This window comes from Rhinatrema bivittatum, chromosome 9, assembly GCF_901001135.1.
Source record: "Rhinatrema bivittatum chromosome 9, aRhiBiv1.1, whole genome shotgun sequence".
NCBI lineage: Eukaryota > Metazoa > Chordata > Amphibia > Gymnophiona > Rhinatrematidae > Rhinatrema > Rhinatrema bivittatum.
The window spans coordinates 42,693,491-42,719,209 of NC_042623.1; the positions used below are offsets into that span (position 1 = coordinate 42,693,491).

The 25,719-nt window shown below is 41.9% G+C and overlaps 1 protein-coding gene across 1 annotated transcript in view; it reads right to left on the reverse strand.

Moving 5' to 3' along the window:
- RELN (reelin) overlaps positions 1 to 25,719 on the reverse strand; it is a 699,179-nt gene that overhangs the window by 322,555 nt on the left and 350,905 nt on the right. The window contains exon 11 of the mRNA XM_029615599.1: positions 7,011 to 7,156. Within this exon, the coding sequence (XP_029471459.1) occupies positions 7,011 to 7,156 (146 nt within the window). The remainder of the gene's footprint in view (positions 1 to 7,010; positions 7,157 to 25,719) is intronic.

Consider the following 25,719-nt stretch of genomic DNA (forward strand, 5'->3'; position numbering starts at 1 on the left):
TAGCCAGGAGTGGCTCCAGTCCCGAAGAGACTTTGAAACATTTTATGACCCCATCAGAGTGCAGTAAGTTCCCCAAGAGGAGGTTACACACATATATATATATATACATGTGAAAAAAAATATGTGTATATTTATGTATCACCCTCTATACATGAGCAAAGCCCACACATATACATGAGCAAAGCCCACATCTACACCCTTTATGTCAACACAATACATAACCCTATATATCTGAGCACAATACAAAAATTCATATATAACACATTTCCACCACAGAGGGTGAGCACCGTTAGTGACAGCTAGAGAATAGTTAGAGTCGAGAGATGAACAAGGGGTTTTTAGGTTTAGGAATTGTATATTCCGTATATTAAATTTTTGTATGAGGATTTTGTATTGTATGCAAACAAAACACTTTTATTTAAGATTTTTTTCAATAAATATGAACTTTCACTTTAAACAATTGTAGTATCAAATACTATAAACAAATACAGGTGCTTTCCCCCCCTTTTTTAAGGGTTTTTTGTGGCTTATATCAAGCAATAGTTAGGTAGATATTGCCAAATTTTTCGTTTTATATATATTTATTTATTTATTTATTTATTTATTTATTTATTTATTTAACAGTTTTATATACTGAATTTCTTGTAATAGGATTACAAATCAAAACGGTTTACATAATAACAATAACAGTGCCTCAAATAGTGCCTCAAATATATTTATATAGCCTCTTTTTCTGATTTCCCATGATGTGCTTAATAGCAATACACGAGATCTGCTGCAGTCTCTTCAAAGAAAGTTTTCAGATTCAGAAAACTTTATTGGCACGACAGTTTTACATGCGCTGCCAAAGAAATACATGGAATGATTAAGATAAAAAGGGGAGAAAAATTACAAAATAATGAAAATAGTAAAGTTACAGGTCACAGAAAGTACAATAACAAGGAAAAGTCTCGGGTTTTAATGCTAGTCCATATTGTCCCTGGTTAGAATGCATGTCTGGCCTGGTGACAGGATACAACATATTTTACTGCTATAGCTGTTGTTTCTCATATTTTCCCCCAGGATTATACAGAGTTTTTCCTGCTCATTTGTTCGTGGGAAGTTTGTCAGCTTTGAGAAATGTGCATTTCTGATATCTTTGTATTTTGCACAGTATAGGAGGCAATACATTTCTGTTTCAGTTCCTCCAGTGTTGCATTGTATACAGAATCTGGCTTCTTGGGGTTTCCAGTTCAGTTTTTGCCTGCATATTTCTATTTCTAGTCTGAGGTCACTTATCCTGTATTTGGTGAAGATCTGCTTGCATTTTGCATGAATGACCAAGGTGATAAAAGAACTCTAATCCACATAGTTTAACAAGCCCTTTGTTCAAGTTCAATAAAAAACAAACAAACAAGGTTTATAAGGCATAGTGGTCTTAAAAATACATAATATAAAATTAAACATAGGCAAAGAAAATACATTTTTTTAAAAACCTACTGATTTTTGTGACATAGAAATTTCTATTGAATAACCACGATAACAAAAACCAGAATTCAAACTGCTGGCTAGAAGTGTCATTGTTAGATTGAACATGGCTGGTATGACTGCCATGGCTGAATATTGCATTTTAAGGGGGTAATTTTGTAATATCATTGTATAAGCTGCACCAGTTTTCAAAACAGACTTTTGCTCACAAATCCACTTTGAAAAGTATCCTGGCAAAACTACACACACACAATTACACTCTACACACACACAATTACACCTGCTAATTGGTGTAAGTAGAGCATTTATGTGTATAAGTTTTAAAATAAACTATGTGCATTAAGACCCAACCCCGCGTAGACTTCACCCCCCTCCCCCCCCCCCCCCCGGAAAGCCTCTCACCTATGTACATAAAAGTACATGCATACAGTGTGTGTGTGCATAATTTTACCTGATTATCGGTCGCTCAGTTTTCTAAAGAGCCATTTCTGCGAATAAAGCACTACTTTACCTGAAGAAGTCCCTTTGAAAATTATTCTCCTTATGCACAACATTTTTTTTGTATGTTTTAGCCAAGATTTCACATTTGACAAAGTACTAAAACCAGTATCTCATTTCAAATAATCCTAACACTCATCACCCTTCAGTTTTGTTTCCGTGAACTCTAGCTGATTCTTGATCTTGGAAGTGAAGGTCTAATTGTTCAACAAAACATCATGTTCAAAACACAGATTGCATATATAACATCACTCTACTCAGGTTTACATAATTTATAGCTTCCTCCCCCTCCCCCAAACCCTAGCTATGAGAAAAAGTTAGGATCAAGTACTGCCCAGAAATTGCTGCAGAGTAAAGCTATGTGTAAAACTGAACACACAAAAAAGTGTGCAGGTCTCATTTTAGCGTTGAACAGCTGGAACAGGCTTGGTGCTCTTAGCTCATAAGTGCTTAAAGCAATTTATATCACTTAGGTATAGGTTGTAGAACCTATAGGACCTATAGAACACTACTGTATTTCTTGAGAGCAAATGCAGCTTTCAATGGATCCATTCTTTTTTAACATTTTTAGAGAAAGGTGTGAAGCTACAAGCTTTGAGCGTCTTGACTTATTCCATACAGCTGCAGAAGTCAATGCATCAAGCCAAACTACAATTTTTCTATGATTACAGAATGAATTTCGGCCTGCAGATAGCCATTCCATTTTCTTTTGCTCTGCCTGAGAACATTATTCTCTCTGGCAACACAATATATTTTTTTTTAATTTTAGAGCCAATGGTTTTCTTTTCACACACTGCAGTATTTAAGCTGGGATAACATTTACATTAGTTTTACTGTGTTATTTTACTACAGTGGCTTTCCCTGGAGAATAAATACAAGTGCCTGCTGGTTGGACAGATTGTATTTTGTAAATACATACTGCAAAAGATATATTAATACCCCAGGGGTATTATGAATTTCAAAGGTTTCCTTGTTTTCAATTTAAGTAGCATTGTGCTCTATTCTCAGCTCCCCCGCCCCTTCTTCACAGTGATAAGTGGGGCAGGTTCTTATTGTGCTGGAAGCGCAAATATGAAGCACAAATATGAAGGAAGGTTTGTCAAATATATCTATCTGTATCTATCTATAGATATAGATCTATGTAAACCTCCCCAAAAGGGCATATAGGGATGGTAACTTTCAAATGGGCGCGCGGGTGCACATGTACATATATGCATCGAGGCACACCCAGAAATGCGGTGATTTTATAACATACGCGTATATGCTATAAAATAGCATGGTGACAACATATGTGCGTGCCCAGTTTGGCAAGTGGGTGCGTACAGCCGCGCAAAGTCAGCTGCGCAAGTGGGGGAAATTTTTATAATAGGCGCACGTCCGCGTCATGACCAGTTTGACCAGCTCGTCTACCAGTTCGCCAATTCTGGAGCCTAGGTCCTCCGAACCGCACAGGTTCTTTAGTCTGCACTTCCCCCAGTTATCCCACACCCCCTCAAAACCTTCACAGATGCTTTCTTAAAAAAGAAACTTACACCTCCTCCATAGCAGAAATAAAGTTACACGACACTGGACCTGAGCACGCGCCCAGGCACACGTAGATACTTGCGCGCACATCTCTTGGCCTCGCCCCAGATTGCTCCCTCCCTGCCCACTCCACACCCCTTTTTTCTCCAACGCGAGATGTGCGAGCATTGGCACTTGCATGTGCATCCACCCACATTATAAAAATCGGGTGGACCGTGCATGTGCCGATTTTTGGCACGCCATCCCTTTTAAAATTCAGCTTAAGATGTGAGAGGGTCTATCAGTGGGGTTCCTTGGAAGTTAGGTCAAGCAGATGGTATAGTGAACCTGGGTCCAGAGGCAAGGGTGGAATAACTGTCTTTTCCCTGGAACGGACAGGGGATTCTGGAACATAAGTGTCTCCTCTTATGACTGCTCCTCCAAGTCTATCCCAGAAACCTCCCACACTTGTACTCAATTCAAAGTACATTGAGACAAACAGCTTTAATTTTCTGTGAGGTCCGGCAGTCAGATGTTTATACAAGTACTCAAATACATTGATTAAATCCACAGCAGCCTGTGGCAGCATTAGCTTTCAGATACAACAAACTGTTACACTTGTACTCCTGTCAACGTTAGTTTCCAGACAGTACTTCATATAATGTTACCAGTAGTTCTCCTCGACTTACTCTGTACCAGCCCTTCATTTATTTTTATTTTATTTATTTAGGCATTTTATATACCATCGTTCCAAAAGGAGATCACAATGGTTTAAAGTATTACCATTCATATTCATGGTCAACGGTCATATGCTTTGTGTTAATGTTCCCTAGTTCCTTTCTAATTTAGCTCATATTAAATCATTCAAGGTCTACATTACAGTGAAAATAGATTCTAATCATACTAGTAATCCCTTTATCTAATTCATTATATATCGATTGTTCAACTAGCATTATCTCTTGTACTGTCAATGCTATTATCAGCATTATAGTTGTTTACGTTAAATCGTAAGCCTTTCTAAAGAGCCATGTTTTCAGTTCACGCTTGAAATTCTTTTTTTCTATTATCTGCTGTAATGGCTCTGCAAGTGAGTTCCACAGCTTGGGTCCTGCTATTACAAACATTCGGTCTCTTATTTGCATTAGGTGTGTGTTCTGAGTGGAGGGTACCATTAGGAGACCTTTGTTTTGTGATTTTAGGTCTCTCTGTGGTGTGTAGAGTTGTAGTATTACCCTTAACAGGCATGGATCAATGTTGTTGATGATGTTGAATAGTAATGACAGCACTTTATAATGGATTTTAGATTGTACAGGAAGCCAGTGCAGGGCTATCAGCGAGGGAGTGATGTGTTCGAATTTCCTTGTCCCTAGAAGGAGTCTTGCTGATGCATTTTGAAGTAACTGTAGTGGTTTTAGTAGACTTCCAGGGAGGCCTAGTAAAAGGGAGTTGCAGTAGTCTAAGTTTGAGAATATAAGTGTTTGCAAAACAGTGTGGAAGTCTTGTATTGTTAACAGAGGATTTAGTTGATGTAGAATTCTCAACTTGGAGTATCCTGATTTGATTAATTAATAGATTGCAATATTTCTACTTTACAGTTCTTCTTACTGACCAGGTCATTTATCATTAGGGCCTTAACAGTAGTGTTAAATAGCACAACATGTGTTTGTATGCAGGGAGAGAGAGAGAGAGAGAGAGAAAGAGAGAGAGACTCTGTAGAGAACACAATGTCACTCTACTATTTATACCACTGTAAAAGAGGGCACTTTTAACTCAGAGTGGGGTTGGGAGGGGGGGATTTACATACACAGTAGGAGGTATGAACAGCAATGTTGACATCATTGAAGATTTTCTGTCATTTCAATTTTTGAAAGGTACAAGAGGAGTTGATTTGTACAATGCACTCTCTACTTAGCATGATGCACTCTCTACCTAGCTTGTTTGAAACTAACAAATGATTTCCTTTTGCCATCTTGGAGTCAACTCTCTTTCCACGGCAGCACCAAAAATATTCCTTGAAGCCTTGGCAATGGAATCCCTAGACTCCCCAAGTCAAGCCTTCTCTTGACCACTTCCTTTCCAGATCTCCCACTGTTGGTGAGAACTTTGATCACACCTTTTTCTCTGGAACCATAAATTAGTTCCTTTGGTTATTTCCCCATGAGATGAAACACCTTTTAGCCTTGGGTCTTTCCCCTTAGGAAGAAAGACCTGCAGAGCCTTTTCCCTTTGGAGAGGCACCCTGTGTCATCCACTCCCTTTGTAGGTCCCTGGTATGATCCCCATCAAACTTTGAACTCAACATTTTATAGTCCCAATAACTCTTCCTAGAGGATCTATCTCTGATCACATCTTAAAGGAAACATTTCCCATTAGAATCCAATATACACTCTTCCCATAGAATAATTTTACTATACGTGATGCCATCTAGAGGTTATTAAGGACATCACACTTTCCATAACAATGACTTAGACATAACCGACAGCTTTCTGCTATCATAAGGTACATCAACAACCATTAATTCCACAAATTTAGCATTAGAATACATGCAAAGTTTAAGCAGTCTCCCCTAGCCAGAATCTTTTCTAGGGGTCTTCTCAGTGATGAAAAAGGGCTTCTTCTTGGGAGACCCATCACATGTTTTATATATAACTATGTTTTATATATAACTATCTATCTATCTATCTATATATCTATATATATATATATGTATCTATCTACATATTTTTTTTCTAAGCAACTTCTAGATCAGATAGGGAACTGAAACTTTGCACACTAAGATACAGATGAAAAAGCAATATCCATAATTTATATCTATGGGAAAATACATAGGGGTACATATTCAGTCACTGTCCAGATTTATCCAGCTAACTTTAGGACAGCACTTTGGCATGACCAGACTTAACCAGATAAGTTATCCAGCTAAACTGAATATCAGAGATAGCCTGATAATTTATTTGGTTAACATAATTCCTCCCTTTGAAAATATCATTTACGGAAATACTGAACAGAACTGAACACAGAACTGGTCTCTGAAGCACTCCAGTGGTTACCCCCACCCCCCTGTTTTCCTTATCATGAATTCCATTTAGCACTACTCTCTAAGGCCTATCGCACAATTTCTAACCCAATTTAACAGTTTAGAGGTCTGCACCCCTAGATGGCTCAGTTTATGAGCCTTCAATCTGGAAGTCTGAAAAGCATTACTGAAATCTAAGTATACTATATCCAGTGCTTTCTTTGATCCAGTTCCTTGGTCATCAAGTTAAAAAATAAAAAAGATCAGATTAGTTTGACATGTCCTCCCTCTGCTAAAACCATTTTGCCTCAGATTCTATAATCTACTGAATTCAAGATACTCTATTGTTCTTTCCTATGGTAATGCTTCCATTAACTTACCCACCATGGAGCTCTGAAAACAAAAATGCACTGAGCATACAGCATGCCATGTGTGGAATACAATGCAATCATCCTGTGAATTGTTTTTAGTCCATGTATGATTTCGGCATGTACACTTAAAGTAAAGGAGTGTAAGAGGCACTCACCCTGTTGGATGGCTCTCAAACTCTTCTGCCCATTGTTCCTGAATATCTTCAGTAGAAAGATCCACATCCCTCGTAGTGGCAAAGTTGAACTCGCTGCCCTCTGTACCATGAAAATAAATGGAGTTGCCCTCTGATTGACAGCTATGCTATAAGTAAAAAGGAAAAAAAAACCCAACAAACTGTAAAATTTGTTTTTCAGCGGGGGCCATTCCTGGTTGTGAAGAAGCATGGAGCTCAGTGAAAGCTTATTGTGTATTTATCAGCTCATGGAAGCATGAAACAGATAAACAATACTCACATTGCTTATCTGTACCTTTCTTTGAACCTTCTCTTCTCCTCATTAAAGCTAATTCTCGATATTAATTGCATTATTTACACAGTAAATATTACCTATTTGAAATGCGCTCTAGAGAGTGTTCAGATTTTCCAACCTATTGTTATAAGTCACGCATATCCTAAAACATTTTTAAAAGGAAAAGCATGCAGGACAATACTAAGAGAAGTGCTAGTCCATGAATGAGCGTGTTGGAGCGTGAGATAGAAAGAAGATCAAGAAACAGGTGTGACAGATAAAAATGCAAAGCTGGATCTTTGGGGTGGCACAAAGTGATCAGATCAGAAACAAAGATAATAGGAAAAGACTGAAGGCAGCCAAGATTGCAGAGAAGATAAGGGAAAGAAGATTTGGTGTGTTTTGGACACACAGAAAGAAGAGATAAAAGCCAAACCAGCAGAAAGGTACTGGAAATTCAGGCGGAGGGGGAAAGGCCCAAAGAAAGATAAAAAAAAAAAAAGATATGAAACTAATACAATGCTGAGGCTTGTAGCTCAAGCAGGAGAGCAACATTTGATCAGCTAACATGATAAAGGGTGATTAACACTGCACTCTCCGCATCAGTGGGAAACATATGTAGGGAAAGCAAAATTACTTACCTTTAGTGATTGTTCTCCACAGACAGCAGGACAAATGAGCTACACAAGTGGGATGATGTTGTCCGGCGGTGCCGAGACAGAAAAACTCTCACAAAGCCCAAAAAAAAAACAACATTTTCTGAGCACGTACAGGAGTTCCTGCGCAGTCGCCACCACATGGGTCACCTCAGTCTTTGTAGCAATCTAGCCTTCAATTAATTCTTAGAGGGGAAGAGTGGGATTGTGTGGCCGATTTGTCTTAACTCTCTATGGAGGCAAGCAACTTTGTCTTCTCTGTGAACAACTTTGCCTTCTCTGTGGAAGAGTAATCAGCCATACATGTGGGGACTCCCAAGCTAAGGGCTGCATGAAAATATTGTTATGCTCTTATATCAGCTGTGAAAAAACATGAATCTGTATGATCAAGAGGTTAGAGGGAGAGTTAAAGGAATTCACTCAATAAGCTTTTGAGAACTGCTTGGCCAAGACTGCTGTTTTGACATGAAACATTTTCTAGGCAGTAATGAGCAGTGAAGGTGTGTACAGAAGACCAGGTGGCAGCTTTGCAAATATCTTCTACGAAGCAGAGCGAAGACAGGCTAAGGAAGCTGCAGTAGCACTGATCTGATGTGCTTTCTCTTTACTTTGAAGCTGTAGTCCTGAGTGTAAAAGATACGCATTAAGTTCTTTTTGTAACTGAAAAATCAGTTTTACTGGTTCGAAGGAGATGAACATTTGTGAGAACTTTCTGTAAAACTTTGTTCCTGAAAAATAGAACAATAAAGCTCTTCTGGAGTCCAATGTATGAAGAGTCTGATAGTCTGTTCATCCTTATTGGTATGTGATCTTAGATAAAATATTGGCAACACCATGTATTGATAAACACGAAACTGATAGGCCACTTTTGGTAGAAATTTTGAATGATTTTTCACAACTGCTCTGCTGTGAAAATTTTTGATATTCAGAAAGTATGAGATGAGTGCTTGCAACTCACTTGCTCTCCAGGAAGTTTACAGTTACGAAAAACCAAAATCCCCAAGTAAGGAATATTAATTCTGTTGTTGCTAGAAGCTCAACTGGTGATTTCATGAGCTGAGCAATAACTGTATTTAGATCCAAAGGAGTAGGAGGATCTTTAACTGGAGGCTTAAGATGAATTAAGCCTTTTATGAATCTGACAACTGCAGATTGCTGGAAGATAAGAATTCCTCCTGAGTTCTAGTGATATGCTCCTATGTACTGACTGAGTTAGTTTTCAAATCTGAGTCAGACAGCCTTAAGAGGTATTGAAGTAAGAGAGGAAAGACATTTAAAAGAGTTCTGACTGATCCATGAACTCCAGATATAAAATCTTTTTCATTTAAAGTTGTAAGATCTTCTGGTAGAGCATTGTTTGATGCTAGACTAACTTTACTTCAGTAGACAGTTGCATAGACAGGACTAATTGACTTTCAAAATCCATGTAGTCAGAACCAAAGACTGAAGGTTGGTATGGACAAGATTTCCATTGCACTGTGTGATCAAGGATTGGAATACTCTCAGTTTTATTGGCTACTGAAGAGCTAGGCACTGAAGTTACATGAACCAAACTTGAAGTGACCAAACGTGGGCTATGAAACTCATTTAACTTTTTTCTCTTGTAAATGTTTTAATTGTCTTGGCTATAAATGGAATTGGGGGTGGGGAAGAACAACACATAAATAAGCCCTTGATTCCATGGGATCGAAACAACATCTATCATTAGACTGCTCGTTACTGACCTCTTGAAAGAGTAAATAGAAACTTTATTAAATAGCTTTGCAAAGAGATCTACCTGCAGAATACCCCAAAGCTGGAGCTGTTCCCGTGCTATCTGATGGTTCAATTAATATTTATATGGTTGTAGTTCTTGACTTAGTGTGTTGTCCACTATCTAACACTGGGGACGATTTTAAATTTTGCGCGCGCGGGGTACATTTATGCGTGCTACCCGGTGCGCACAAATGTACACCCGATTTTATAACATGCGCACGCTGCCGCACGCATGTTATAAAATCCAGGGTCGGCACGCACCAAGGGGGTGCACACTTGTGCACCTTGCATGCGCAGAGCCCTAGGGGAGGCCCTATGGCTTTCCCTGTTCCCTCCAAGGCCACTCTGAAATCGGAGCGGCCTTGGAAGGAACTTTTTTTTTGGTCCCCCCACCTTTCCCTCCCTTCCCCTATCTAACCCACCCCCCAGCCCTACCTAAATCCCCCCTACCTGCCGGCGCACCAGACCCCGACACAGGCTGCTGTGTCGGGGCACTCGGCTATGCCCCCAGACCACCCCCGGACCACGGCCCCACCCCTGGACTGCCCATTTTTCGAAGCCTCGGGACATATGTGCATCCTGGGGCTTGCGCGCGCCGCCGAGACTATGCAAAATAGGCTCGGCATGCGCAGGGGTAGGTTTTCAGGGGTTAGGCGCATATCTTACGCGTGTAACCCTTTGAAAATCTACCCCTTTGTGTTAAAGTAGTTGTATGTGCTGGTGCTACTGAGAATTCAGGTGCCACTGAGCTTCTCTCAAGATGTGAAAATGGGGTAACCAGGTGACCCAATTTTTTCAAAGAGAAATGGCCAGAAACTTGTTTTTGATATGAAAAGTTTAGAATTATCTTAGTCAGTTCATGTAACCTCTACTGAGAGAAAAACACTTTTCTTTGTTCAGTATACAGACAGTTCATATGAAGCTTACTATTTGAGTTGGTTCAATATTAGATTTTGGAAAACTGATGATGAATCATATGGATTGAAGGGTGTTCATCATACGGAGTGTGAAAGAATGAGCTTCGTGAAGAGTATGGTGGATATAAATCAGACGAGCAAATATGGAAAACAAACGAGCAAATGTATTTATTTATTTATTTATTTATTTATTTAGAGACTTTTTTATACTGAAGTATAGCAAATGCCTTCACTCCGGTTTACATTTTAAACAACTTATTTATTTATTTATTTATTTAGAACATTTTATATACCGGCATTCGTTGTGGACATCATGCCGGTTTACAATCAACATGTAAACAACTTAATACATGTAACACTTGCAGGGCATCCACTCTGTAATCCATTTTGATATATACTTTGAAGTGCCGAAAAGTGGAATATAAAAATCTAAATAAATAAATAAATAAATAAATAAATAAATAGAAACATAGAAACATAGAAATGATGGCAGAAGAAGACCAAATGGCCCATCTAGTCTGCCCAGCAAGCTATGCACTTTATCCATTTTTTCCCCTTTTATTCTCTCCCACCTGTTACTATTGGCTTCCAGTACCCTCCAGCCCTAATTCCCCTCCACCCCACCACCAATTTAGAGAGCAGCACCGTATCTGCATCCAAGTGAACGTCCAGCTCAATTAGGGGTAGCAACCGCTGTAACTAGTAGGCCACACCCTTACCCCATACTCTTACCCACCCCTGTTTTTAGTTTTTGGGTTTTTTTGGGGTTTTTTTTTTTTGGAGATAGCAGCCCTCCATCCTTCCGCTCCGTGAAGGTGGAACACCAACTACTGGCCACTGGCATCCCGCTCCGTGAATGCCTAGAGATATCTCTCTAATTCTGGTAGATTCCACAGAAGGGATTCTCCAGTCTATGTCCAGCAGATTGAAATCTCCAACATTCAACACTTTTCCATTTTTCCCCACCTTTTGAATGTCTTTGACCAGATGTCTGTCTAGTCCTTCCATTTGAGTTGAAAACCTGTCAACCACTCCAGTAAAAATGGATGCGCCATCATCTTTTTTTAGAACGGCCCATAATGCTTCTTCTTTACCCCACATTCCTTGCAGTTCAGTTGCTTAGATAATTTTTTTTACATAAAGAGCTACTTCTCCCTCTTTTCTGTCTTCTCTGTCCTTCCAAGCTATAGCCCGGGATGGCTGTATCCCAGTCATGAGAATCTGTGAACCATGTCTCCATAACAGCAATAATGTCCAAGTCAGCCTCTACCATTAGGGCTTGCAAATCTGGGATTTTATTGGCCAAGCTAAGAGCATTTGTAGTCTTAGCTTTCCAATTATTCTCCCTTGATTTGTTGCACTTCCTAGTCACCTTTTCTGCCTTTTGAGCTGATTGATTTTATTTTCTCTGCCCACTTCCTGTATTGCTTGGGGGTGACATGTGAATTTCATTCAAAAAACAAAAGGAATTTTTCTGAAATTTCAGAAAAATTAGTATTTCATGTTAGTGCGTACTAATGAAAAAAAACAATCCCAAACCACGTAAAAAACAAAATTACTCACAAGGAACCTGAACTGAATCATGAATCGGGAAAAAAAAAAAAAAAAAAGAAACTCATCTCTAATTTCATTGGCCATCTCCTGCCACCCCCATTCTTTAGTTTAAATGTCTGATAATATATAATATGAATTTCTCACTTAGCATCCTCCTTCCTGCTACAGACAAATGTAGGCCATGCTTACCATATAGTCTTTTACTGCTGCATACATGACCCCAGCTTCCAATGTATCCAAAACCACTTTCTGTGCACCTGGTTGTGAGCCAGTAATTGAAATTATCTATATGGCATAGCTTTTCATTTCCCTTTCCATGAACAGGTAATACTTCCGAAAAGGCAATAGTCTTTTCATTCTGCCTTATCATATTTCCTAGATTTTGGAAATCTTTCTGTACTTCATGGATACCATTTCTATTGAGGTCATTGGTCTCCAGATGGATGATATCATTGATATCAAAGTTCCTACTTTCTTCTTCAATGACTTTGACTATCTGGTTTGCAGATAAGTCAAAGCTCATCCTGAATTTTTCTTTCTTCAGATATTTGATGAGAATTCTGAAGTCCAAGATGGGAAAGAGGCCACCTGTTTTCTTTGGAATGAGGAAATACTTGCAGTAGAATCCGGTGTTCCTTTGTGGTACTGGGACTGGTTCCATCACATTTCCAATGAGGAGGGCTCACAGCTCCTGCTGGAGGAGTTGGAGCTGTTCTGCATTTATGAAGTGATTCTTTAGTGGATTGTTTGGAGGAGAGGATTTGAAAATAAAAAAATTATCCCTGTTGTATGATCTTAACATCCTATGGTCTATTATTATCAAAGATCATACCGAACTGAAGTGCTGAAGCCTTCCCCACCCCAGAAGTCTATTTAAATCTAACTGGGAAGCTTTATTGATATTGTAGTCAAAAGCTAGGATTAGATTTTGGTTGCGTTTGTTGGAGAAGTATGAGCTGTGATCTTTCCCTAGCAAGTGGCTTCCTTAGCCATTACTGTTGCTGTTGTGGGTAAGGCTAATGAAAACAGTAGGTTTGGTACCAGGGCTGGAGGAACCATTAGGCGAGCTAGGACTGTGCCTAGGATGCTGAGATTTAGGGGGCGCCGCCACCGCTTGTGGCCACTTCAGGCGGCAGAATTTTGAAAGGGCAAAAAGTGCCCCTTCAAAATTCCTGCCCAGCCTCCACCTCACCCTGCTCCCTCCCCTCCCCCCGTCATGCCACCCTCCCAATGCCCCCCTGGTGGTCCAGCGGAAGGTCCGGGAGCGATCTGCCGATACTGGGGCCTCGGCTGCCACTAATGAAAATGGCGCTGGTGGCCTTTAGCCCCTACCATGTGACAGGGGCCAACCAATGGCACCGGTAGCCCCTATCACATGGTAGGGGCTGAAGGCCACCGGTGCCATTGGTTGGCCCCTGTCACATGGTAGGGGCTAAAGGCCACCAGTGCCATTTTCATTAGTGGCAGCCGATGACCCGGGAGCGGCAGTTCGCTCCCGGGCTTCCCACTGGACCAGGTGTTTTGTGAGGTTTTTTTTTTGGGGTGGAGGGGGTGGTTGGGAGGGTGGGGGAGTAGCGGCATGTGGTCTCTGCCCCAGGAGTCAGGGCTGCGACTGGGGGCAGGGCTGGGGGAGCGGCACGACGGGGGTGGGTGTGTGTGGGGGGGGGAGGGGGCGGCGCAAGGCTGAAAGTGCTAGGGCGTCCAATCCCCTTGCACAGGCCCGGTTTGGTACCTTCTTCTTGTAATGCTGAGGTTTATTTTTTCTGCTTGTAGATGGCTGTTCAGTTGTAGCTGCTAAAGAGGTAAGGAGAGTACAGCAGTGACCTTTAATAAGATCCACTGTTTCCTTAACTTTGTCTCCAAAAATATTATGTCCTGTGCATGGAGAATCTGCAAGTTTCTCATGGACATCTTCACAAGGACCTGAAACCTGCAGCATTTCTAGCCTTCTGACTGTAATGGCTACTGCAAACTTCCTAGAAGAAATATGGGTCTCATCATATGCTGATCTCACTTTCTTCTGCTTCTTGCAATACGGGAATGAATTGAACTTTGTATTTGAGATCTAATTTCCTTGCTACTGGTAATGAGTGGAGTTCCTGTAGTACTGTATGAAATGGAACAGCTACTACTTGTTTTGGGGCTGGAATATATTTTAGCGTACCAAATATATCTTCTCTAGGTTCTGCCTCCTCCTGTAAAGTAAAAGGAATTGCTTTTGCCAATTTTTTTGGACAAAGGCAGGATATGACATATCCTCCACAGAGATCTACGCCTGGCAGGCTGTGGAGAGGGGTTTGATAGAAGACTGGTTGACTCTTCATCATCTGAAAGGTATGCTAGAAAATTATATGATGATAGTAATCTTTTTTGAGAGTCAGACAGTAGTATAGGTACTACTTCTGAGGTTGTCATGTCCTTGGACAAAGGTGAACTTTGAGGCTTAAAATGTTAACCAGTTGGAATAATTTCTTGCCTGACTTGATATGGTGGAATAATAGATTCAGTTTCCAATTTTGGAGCCATGGACTCCAAAACTGAAGACATTTTTTCTAACTGGGATGGAGGAGGTAGAGAATGTGGTCATGGTACTTAGCATAAGGGGACTGTCTTTTTTGATTTAGACAATGGTCCCTCAGCTGATGATGGCTTCCTCTTTGATGATCCAAAAGCTTGAGGAGAAGTTAAAAGTTCTTTTAGTGTGAAGCTTCTGGATTCTCTGGCTCTGGTCAACATTCGGGCACAGGCAACACAGTCAGGCACATTATACAATGTATCTAAGCACCAACCACAGTGATCATACAGGTCCAGTAAAGAGATCTGGAAAGAACAGTGGAGACATCTTTGAATCCCAGTTTACTGTATGCCATCGTTAAGACAGCTGAAGCTCTGTAAAACTGAATTTTGGAAATTTGAAGTAACAAAAGTTTTTTTTTCCTAGAGATTTGAAATAAGAAAAAAATACTTTGACAAAGATAAAACATGAAAGAAAAACCACAAGCAAAAGATTTGGCGAGCGGCTGAAGGAGTGAGCAAAAATGCATCCATTCACCTGAGGAGACTGAGGAGATTCATTCACCAGCAGCTGTTTGGGAATACCCATCCATGCTTAGAAAACCTTCTATTTTTTCCTGAGCTCTAAGACTTTTCCATCTCAGTGTCATCACATGATGTCCACCCCATTTGTGTGTGTTATGCTCACTCCCCATGCACACAGATAGATACTTTCGCCTGGGGACAGGAGGGAAGGGGCTGGACCAGACACAGCAGCTCAAGAATTCAGCTGGAGATGGGGAGAAAAAGCACCAAGCATTAATCTGGGAGGAGAAGGGATTAAGCTTGGAGGGAGAGGGAGGCATGAAAGTACTGGGAATCAATCTGGCAGGAAGGGAAGGAGGGCATTAAGCACTTATTGGAGAAAGCTGTAAAGTGGAGAAAGAGTACCTACATAAGGAAGGGAGAAAAGGGGAAGAAAGAGCACCAGTAGAAGGCATGGAAAGAATGCAGGAGCAGAATGTAGGAGTAAGGAGCGATGGTTAGAGAAAGAGGGATAGGTGATAATGCAGGAGGATGGGGCAGGGAGAGAACTTGTGAGGGGGGAGTAGAAAATAATAGCACCAACGGAGGTGAAATGCTTGAGGAAGGGGAAGAGTGACTATTCCCAGTAGGAAGAGCAAGATAACAGGAGGAGGAATAGTGAAGGGGACTGAGAATACAGGAGGTAGACAACATAGGAGAAAAGAGCACAGGAGGCAAGTGGGGTATAGAGAATGCGTAAAGAAGGGCTAGAGGAGAGAATGCACACAAATAAAGGAAGAGCGTGCAGGGAAAGAGTATAAGATGAAGGGGACAGAAAACAGGAACTTGGGAGAGAGCATTAGAGGAAGGAGAAGAGAAAGAAAAGGAGTTGGAAGATGAAAAATTGTACATGAGGAAAATGGAGTGAGAAGAAAGGGGGCGAGATGACAACACAAGAGAAATTGGAGGAAGAAGAAAGAAACAGTAAGAAGAGAGGCAGGAAGAAGAAGGAAGAAGAAAAGAGGCAGAGGAAGAGAGAAAAGAGTAATGAAAAATAAAGAGCTGAAGGAAATAGAGACAAGAAAGATGAAGCCAGAAATCCAAAACAGACCAAAGAGAGAGAAAATGAAAAAGAACTAGAGATATGACCAAAGAATGAGTAAAGAGAGAGAGAGAGTCCAAACATTAAGCCAGAGACAGCAAAGATTGTAAAGTATTTTATTGCCAGAGCAATAAGAGCAGGTAGCACACCGGATACAAATGGAAGCAAAGTAAAAGGTGGAGCAAATATGAACTGTCATCCACCAAGTAGTAAAGTCAAATGAGAGATTTATTCGTATGGCTGCACAAAAGTTTCAGCTTCAAAGATAAAGCTTACATCCACAAAGGTTGCCAGATGGTAACAGAGGGAGAAACACTCCCAGCCGCATTTAGCATAAACGATTACCACACTGCAATGGCTTGGCAGGCAAAGCTGTCGCAATAGCTCAACAGATAAGGCGATGTCAAAATGGAACTATCCGCAACATTAAGAAGAAATGCTTAAAAACTGAATACCTGATTCACTAAGGACTTTTCCCATAGACACAAAATGGGAGAAAAACCTTAATGAATCTGGCCCTTAAATAGCTACGCAGGAAGCTACTTTATTACCCAAAAGAGATATAAATTAACTTATCAATGAGTAACATCCTGTGACAGAGAGCATTTACAAGTAGAAAAACTGCTGAATTTAATTGGTTGATTTTGTTTTATCTGATACATAATTAATTCCCCTTTTTGCAGAACCATATCCTTGCACCCAGCCATGAAAGATTGACTTGGGTTCTTATATTTTGTGGTAATAAAATGTGAGTGTAGTAGGTATCAAACACAATTGCTTGTTTTGAGAGTAGATTCCTACAGACTTTTCTCTGGTGTCCTTATAAACTGCCTGCTCACTGCTACCACCTTAAATTACTCTGATTTCCGTATATGTCATTGTACCATAGGACACCACTGGGATCCCTATAAAGAAGTATGGCCTAGTTGTTAGATCAGAGCAGTGTAGAGTAGAGAATCGGCCACTTTTGTCACAGTTCCCCCAACTAGATGCTGCTGTATTGGTTTGTTCCTGTTTGCATAAAAGCAAGTGACCTCTAGTCTCTCTCCTTGTACCTAGTGCCATATTTTAATGTTTGAATTAATGTATATAGTAAAGTGGTGTTGGAGCATCATCTTTGTGTACAGCTTGATTACTGGCAATCACCAAAGAGACAGACTGAATTAGGGAGTGGGGGAGTGAGTGGGTATCAGAGTGAGTGGTATCTGAGAGTGTGGTGCAAGATGTCTGAGTGCAGGAGTGAGTACAAGTGAATCTGGAAAACATATAGTAAAAGTGCAGATGAGAGGCAAGAGGGAACAAGTGTCCACCTGGCTTGGGGAATAGAACAAGTGTACAAACAGGAATATAAAATCACTTCCATTGGCAATAGTGTACTTGACTCACGATTTGTTTGGGAGTTACATGGTAAAATGGATAATTAAAATATCATTCTGTTTCTAGAGATTATTTTGCTTCTTGACCCTCAACATATCCTGCATAAGCTCAGAGGGAAGGAAGCAGGTCATTTATCTGTTAATCAGCTTTCACAGACCTACTTTTCCCACGCATAGACAAGAGAGAAAGAACTATCTGGGATGAAATTAATCCTCTGGGTACAGCTTCCAGCTGATGAACTCTAAATGAAACTGTTACTACATTTTACTAGCCAGGCAGAGAAGTGGCGGATAGACTAATAGACAGACTAATCTAGCCATAGACTTACATACTAAAAGTTACACCCTGCTTGGAACACTGTGCAAAGACCTGAGGTTGTTTGATATGCAGTATTTGGTCATAAACAGAGTGAGGCAAGGCCAAGCGTTCAATCAGATAAAATAGATTTCTGTTTCTGACCCAGCAATTTCCTTCTGCTTTTCCAGCTCAGTCAGAACCAAGGCTGGGATCTGATGCTGTGAGTCTTCGTTCGGAAATACCTGTGGATTTTCCCCCTATATTATATCCCCTCCACACAATATATTGTTGTGGGCATGGACCCTTGGACGAGGTGTAGTTGGCACAACCTGCAGGGAAGAGCCCTGCAGGTCCCCACTATCAGCTGGCGAAGCTGGCTGTGGCAGAGGTCCAACAGGAGCTTCGCCTACATCAGCCTTTGTTCCCCTTAGGTTGTTGGCCAATGGCTTGATGGGATCCTTGTTATCCTTCATGAGCATATAAGCAAAAGCTTGGAAATTTGTGGGGGGGGGGGGGGTCTGCCTATTTTTTGTGAAGGGTGACAAGGCTCCACTATGCCTTAAAACAGAGGAACTTTCCAGCATTGGGAGTGTTCAGGAGTATGTAGTGGTTAGTGAGTAATAGCTCCAGTCCATCCCTAAAAAAAAGGGTGGCTCTTTGTGAAAATATAGGAGTCCCCATGAGACACTGGGGGAAAGGAGGAATGCCTTGGAGGGGTGGAGAGAGGCAATGAGAGCTGGCTTCATCACTCAATAGGATCCTCCAGCTTCTCACTTTTTTTTCCAGAGGGAAGACCACGTCTCTTTTCACTGAGACAAAAGGGGGCCTGTTTCCCATATTTTCTTACATTTTTGTGCGAATCAGAGAGTTTCACCTCTATTTTTCCACCAAGGGAGGAAACCTCAACCCTCTACAAAAACTTATTTGTCAATGGATTTCAAATGAGTTGCTGGAAATCCACCCTAGGGAGTTGTATTCTTCTTTTGTATGAGAGGACTCTGTGGGTGCGGCCTTTGGAGGGTGTCCACCTCAAAGGAAGGAGAGTGGAGCCACTGCAGAAGGACGGCAGCGCTTACAAGTACCTGCAAGAATCTGTAATTGTAAACAGCAGAGCCAACATTGTTTCTGGCAAGGCCTTGGAAGCAAAGGGACCAGCCAAAAGAGGCACCCGGAATTTGGTTTTTCATTTTCTGTTTTTATATTTTCTTATTGGATTGTGAACTGTAACTTTTAGGAATATGCAAAGGTCTGGCCTGATTTTTGTGTTTTTGCTACTTTTTACATTTTCAGTAAAATTTTGGTTTTGGAGCAACACATTCTGATGAGGAAGGTTTTGCGTTTTTTTTGGGGGTTTTTTTTTACCTATTGACCTTGTGGACCTTGCAACTCAAAGAGTGGTAATTCAGATCTGCAGCCAGTTTTTCTCCAACACTGCGCTTCTTGAAGGTGGTTCCTTGCCTGTTTCAGGAGGCGCCCTGACAAAGGGGGATTCACTTGTTTCTAAGGCTCGGGTGGGGCCTGCTTACTGTACAAAAATGACGCTGTTACTGCTGCGAAATAAGAATAAAGGGAGGTCGAACCACTCCACGGTCCTTGGTGGGCAAAGACAGTGACTCCCCCACCTTCGGGTGGTGGCAGTAAAGAATGTTGTGGTTCTAACAACAGTTTCCATGAAATGCTCGGACAGACCACTGAATATTATTACGAGAATCTGAAACCGGAAGTAACGAAATAAAAGCTGTGGCCATATCATTCTACAAAACAGAGTCTTTTTGTCATTTTGGGTATGAGCACAAATCTAGGAACTGTGCTGTTATGTTGACTAGTGCAGTCTAAATTGTCTTAATAAATTGTCAATGTTACAGGCTGAGTCTCACGCTTTGAAAGCCAGACCAGTAAGATAAGATTTAGTTATGGTATTTTCATCTCCTTACATAATTGAAAGTCTTAACCTATTATCTGCATGATATACTACTCAAGGTCTCTGCATGTGCTTCAGAATCATAGGTTATTAAAATCTCACTGGAACAAGTAGCATATGGGATGCCAAATTTGCAACTTTAAACTTGTGCATTTGGTACATATGTGCCCTTTCAAATGGCAGGGAGCCTACCAGCAAATTACTGCTCCTAAAAAGACATAAATGGCTGAGTTTGATGGTCTTTTGAGTATAATTTGAAAGATAGTTCAAGGACTCTATGAAAATTCTGTTTAACAGCAGTTATTCTTGGGGAAGAAAATTTGATATGATTTATTATATTAAGGATTTGGGTGGATGAGGAGTTCGATGGTGGGCTCACCTCAGAAATGATGTAATGGATTGTTTTGTGTGGGGGTATACAGGAAAGAAGAAAGGAAATGGTGTGTTTTATTATTGAGGATGTGAGGGAGGGAGGCTTTTATGGTTATGTTTAAATTGGGCTATTGATGGGGACTTGTATAACCTGCTTTTGGGGTGCTGTTTGAAATTAAAAACGGAAAATCAAAGGTAAATAATAAATGAATAAATAAAACTGGGATAGTTAGGACATCCAGAGATCATGAACACAGGGACAGTAACTTTCAAACCGGCGCTTGCGCACATTCGGGCACATACGTAGGCCTGTGCCCAGGTACACGGCCATTTTATAATATACGCGAGAATATGCGCACATATTATAAAACAGCCTGGCCATGCGCACTGGGTGCCAAATTTGAAGTGGTCATGCGCATTTGCATGCAAATCCCGCTTCTACCGGGTAAACCGGGGGATTTTAAAAAGGGTGCGCGCCAACGCCATTCCCAGTTTTACCAGTTCGTCCCCAGTTCACCCAGTTAAGAGAGAGGTCCTCCAACGCCTCCCCCCCCCCCCTCCCCGGTTTGATAGCCTTCACTCCTCCCAGTTAGCTCTAACCCTTGAAACCCCTCAGATCTGCCTAGCTTTCTTTAAATTTAATTTACACGGCATCCATAGTAGAAGTTATGCAGTAGGGGGGCCTCAGGTCGCATCAGTATTTATGCGCACATCTTTGGTTTACATCCCAAAATGCCTATGTCCCACCCATCGCCCACCCTTTTGAAAACTTTCATGATGTAGGTGCTGCGGGAGATACGCACATATTTCGGTGGCTTTTAAATTCCACTCAGTGCGTGCAAGCCCAACTTCCTTGCACATCCTCTAATTAATATGCGCACTGGGCTTTTAAAATTCACCTCTAAGGGTCCATTTCATTTAATTATTCCCCCTCCCCCCCATTCTGTATTTATGGGAAGAAAAGACCTTGATGAATCATGCCCTAAGAATTCTACTTTCAATGGAGTTTTGCCATAGACAGGCTGGAAGAAACCTGTTTTTTTTTCTTTAAACTTTTTCTTTATATATTTTCAAGGCATACATCCAACAAAGACAAATAATCCAACAGGGCACAATTCAGTAGTATATAAACAACTCCGATAGATATTGGTATAATAATCACACAAAAGGCAGAGTAAAGCTAGATAAATTAAGAATAATTATATATTAGCATTGCTGTCCTGATAAGTATGATATACTTTCCATGTATGATCATATTTAAATTGCTCATTCCTAAGAGTATACTGCACCTTTCTATATTAGCCACCTCTCGGACTTGAGCTCTCCAATGTTTTAAACAAGGAATACGTTTCCAAAAAGTGGCTATTATAAAGCAAGCAGCCAGCAATAACTGACCCACTAAGCTTCTAAAGGAAATGGAATACTAGAACCAGTCCATTTCCCCAGTAAGCCGATCAGTGGTGTATTGTTCACTGGGAAATTAAGAATATCAGCCAACTCTTGAGTGACACCAAGCCAGAACTTCCAAACTTCCAGGCACTGCCATTACATATGGAAGAAGGATCCAATATCCCCACAGCCACGCCAACACTCTGGGCTCAGATATGGATAAACTGCTGCGAAAAAGAGAGGAGCTGGTACATCCTGTGCAATTGTCTGACTATCGACTCCACACATTTTTGACAAATTAAACTATGATGTGCTGCCACCCAAATATCCTTCGATGCCTGAGCATCCAGAGAAAACCCAAGATCGCCATTCCATGAATCCACTAACCGAGAGGAAGTACCTGACTCAAATTTGCCCTGCAACATACCCCAATATATTAAAGAAATTCCTTTTGCTCGCACCTCAGGAACACTCAAGTAAACAATTCATTCAGCAGGTGAATTGGCACAGACAGATCAAAATGAGAAGCCAGCCCTTCCCAAAGTTGTAAATAAAAAGCATGGTCTCTAGAGTCAAGGTCAAAATCCTCACACAAAGAAGCAAATGAAGCAAACTTACCCTCCTCCCATAGTTGGGCAATACTAAACAGCCCATTATCACGCCAACCCTTAAAGGCTGGTGAGAGGGTTAGACCCAACACCAATGAATTACCATAAACAAGAGATATTAAGAGCATGTTTTCACTCTCTTGATCTAAGAAACGCAGAACCTGACCCCATATTCCAAGCATGTGGGCCAGAATGTAACTACTTCTGGTTACTCGTCGTCCAATCGGAGAGGGCATTGGCAGAAATGGTAACAAAGACAGGTCAGTAACATCTGTCAGTAATCTTTCCAATGGACTCCACAAGTTGTTAAGATGTCCAAGCCACCCCTTAAGACACAGTAATCGCGAAGCCCAATATTATAATTTTAAATTGGGAAAAGCCATGCCGCCCTGCGACTTGGGCATTCATAACTAATAGAGCCGGATTCTAGCCTGCTTATTTTGCCAAATAAATTTAGCCATAGCCTTATGCAATTCATCAAAGATTTTGGCTGAGACATTGCAAGGAACATGTTGAAACAGATATAGCAACTTTGGCAAAATGCTCATTTTAAGCAAATTAATTGGGTCCATCCAAGACACCAAGAGCTGTTTTATCATTGCTTGGTTACCTTATAATTACCAGAGCAAAGTTTATTATGATTTCTAGACACAAAAATACCCAAATACACAACCAGTCTGTACTACCTTAAAATCAGAAAAGCAAGCCGGAATTGTAACTTTAGAACTCAAAGGAAGAGGCTTGGACTTATCCCTCTGTTATGTGGCGGGGGTGTTTTGTGTGCCCATGGGCCTCAGCCTGGGCCCAGACCTTCAGGGCCGAGCCAAGGGTTGACGGTGGCTCCGCATGGCTGACGGTCTTACCCTCTGCCAGGCCGGCAAGCTCCCAAAGCCAACATCCAAGGATGTTGGAAGTTGAATGGTCCTCCGACCATTCCGAGCCCTTTCAGACCTGCTGCGAGCAGCATGGAGCAGCAGGCCTGGCCTGAGGTTGAGGGCAGATGGCCTTGACATGAAGACAGGACTATGGCATCGCAGACAAGACACTTGGATGATGCAGACGGCATCACTGGCGAAGACACTTGGGCTGATGCAGGCGGCATCATTGGCGAAGACACTTGGGCTGATGCAGGCGGCATCACTAACGAAGACACTTGGGCTGATGCAGACGGCATCACAGGCATGACGAGGAACTTGATCCAAACAAGGCAAAACATAAGGCAGGAAGACATTGGCACTGTCTCTCAGGGCACCCTACACAGCCCACCTTCACGGGCGGAACCAATGGGGCGGACCACCCTGTCCCACTGCGCGCCCTACACAGCCCTTGGAGGCTGGTCACGGACCACGAGGAGAGCGGGACAAGCGCGGGGCAGGTCCAGGCAAAGAGGAACTCCAATGACGAAGCCGGTGTCATCCGAAGCTTCCCCCATGGCTGGCGGGAACAGAGGCTCAGGAGCACAGGGACCGGAGTCCACTGTCGGCATCTCCAAGACGAAGCCGCGTCACCGGGAGATCCGGCTGGCAGAATGGAAGGCTCAAGAGCATCAGACGAAGACGCAGGGAAGAACATCCTGGACAGGAAGACACATCAGGACAAGGAAGATCATGGCGGAACATCAGGACATGGTCAGGGACCTCAGGCAGAACATCAAGACACGAAGACGTGGTATGAAGGCAGACGAGACGAGGAGCTCCTCGGAGAACAGAAGACCTTACAAGGCTCTGGCAGGCAGGAGCCTCCAGAGGGAAGTCACCACGATATGCAAGGCCCAGAACAGACTGACGAAGCAGCCCTTTATAGGGCTAGAGCAGGAAGTCCACTCCCTAGGTGGGGCCAGCACACTTCCTGTGCCTGGCCCTTTAAATCTTGCAGAGAGGCACGGCCGCGCGCCTAGGAGGAAGCAGGAAGTTGTGCAGGACCACGGACAGCGGCCTGCACCGAAGTACAATATTGAAAGAGGCAGGGCTGGCCTGGACGCAGGCCCTGACATCAGCAGCGGCTCCAGCTGCTGTAGGAGGCCCCGGGGCGGCTCTAGCCGCTACTCCGACCCGGGGATGCGGTCTCCATGCCACAGAGAAGAAGATGACGTCGGCGGCGTTCCCAGCCGCGCTGAGGGGGGCAGAAGGCCCGCGGCTCCGGCCTCGATGGAGAGGGGAATCTGGGATGGTCTCCGGGCCGCGTGGGCAGGCTGACTGTGGCGTCCTGCCACGTCGGCGAAGAAACAGCAACAGTAAGTGAGCCTGCTCGCGGGGGAGCCCGCGGGCGGGAACGTTCATAACACCCACTTGACTCTATAACCCGCCAAACTACCATACTGTTGCAGGAGCCAAGCTATAAAGTGATCAGGTATTTTGGCACTCTGTAATACCACAAATAAAAATGGTCATGAGAGCTGGTCAAAGATTTAACTACTCTACATAATTTTGTGTCATCCACAATTTGATCACCTCACTCGTTGTACCCCTTTCCAGATCATTTATAAATATATTAGAAAACACCAGTCCAAGTATAGATCTCTGAGGCACTCCATTGTTTACCTTAATCCACTGTGAAAACTGACCATTTAATCCTACTCTCTGTTTCCTGTCTTTTAACCAGCTTGCAATCCACAAAAAGACATCACCTCCTATCCCAAGACTTTTTAGTTATTTTTAGAAGACTCTCATGTGGGACTTTGTTGAACACCTTCTGAAAATCCAAAAACACCACATCTACCAGTTCACCTTTGTCCACATGTTTATTCACCCTTTAAAAAAATGTCGGAGATTTGTGAGGCAAAACTTTCCTTAGGTAAATCCATGTTGGCTGGGTCCCATCAAACCATGTCTATCTAAATGTTTTGTGATTTAATTCTTTATAACATTTTCCATGATTTTTCCTGTGCCTGGCTAAAAGACAGGAAACAGAGAGTAGGATTAAATGGACAATTTTCTCAGTGGAAGGGAGTGGACAGTGGACAATTTTCTCAGTGGAAGGGAGTGGACAGTGGAGTGCCTCAGGGATCTGTATTGGGACCCTTACTTTTCAATATATTTATAAATGATCTGGAAAAAAATACGACAAGTGAGATAATCAAATTAGCAGATGACACAAAATTGTTCAGATTAGTTAAATCACAAGCAGATTGTGATAAATTGCAGGAAGACCTTGTGAGACTGGAAAATTGGGCATCCAAATGGCAGATGAAATTTAATGTGAATAAGTGCAAGGTGATGCATATAGGGAAAAATAACCCATGCTATAATTACACAATGTTGGGTTCCATATTAGGTGCTACAATCCAAGAAAGAGATCTAGGCGTCATAGTGGATAACACATTGAAATCGTCGGTTCAGTGTGCTGCGGCAGTCAAAAAAGCAAACAGAATGTTGGGAATTATTAGAAAAGGAATGGTGAATAAAACGGAAAATGTCATAATGCCTCTGTATCGCTCCATGGTGAGACCGCA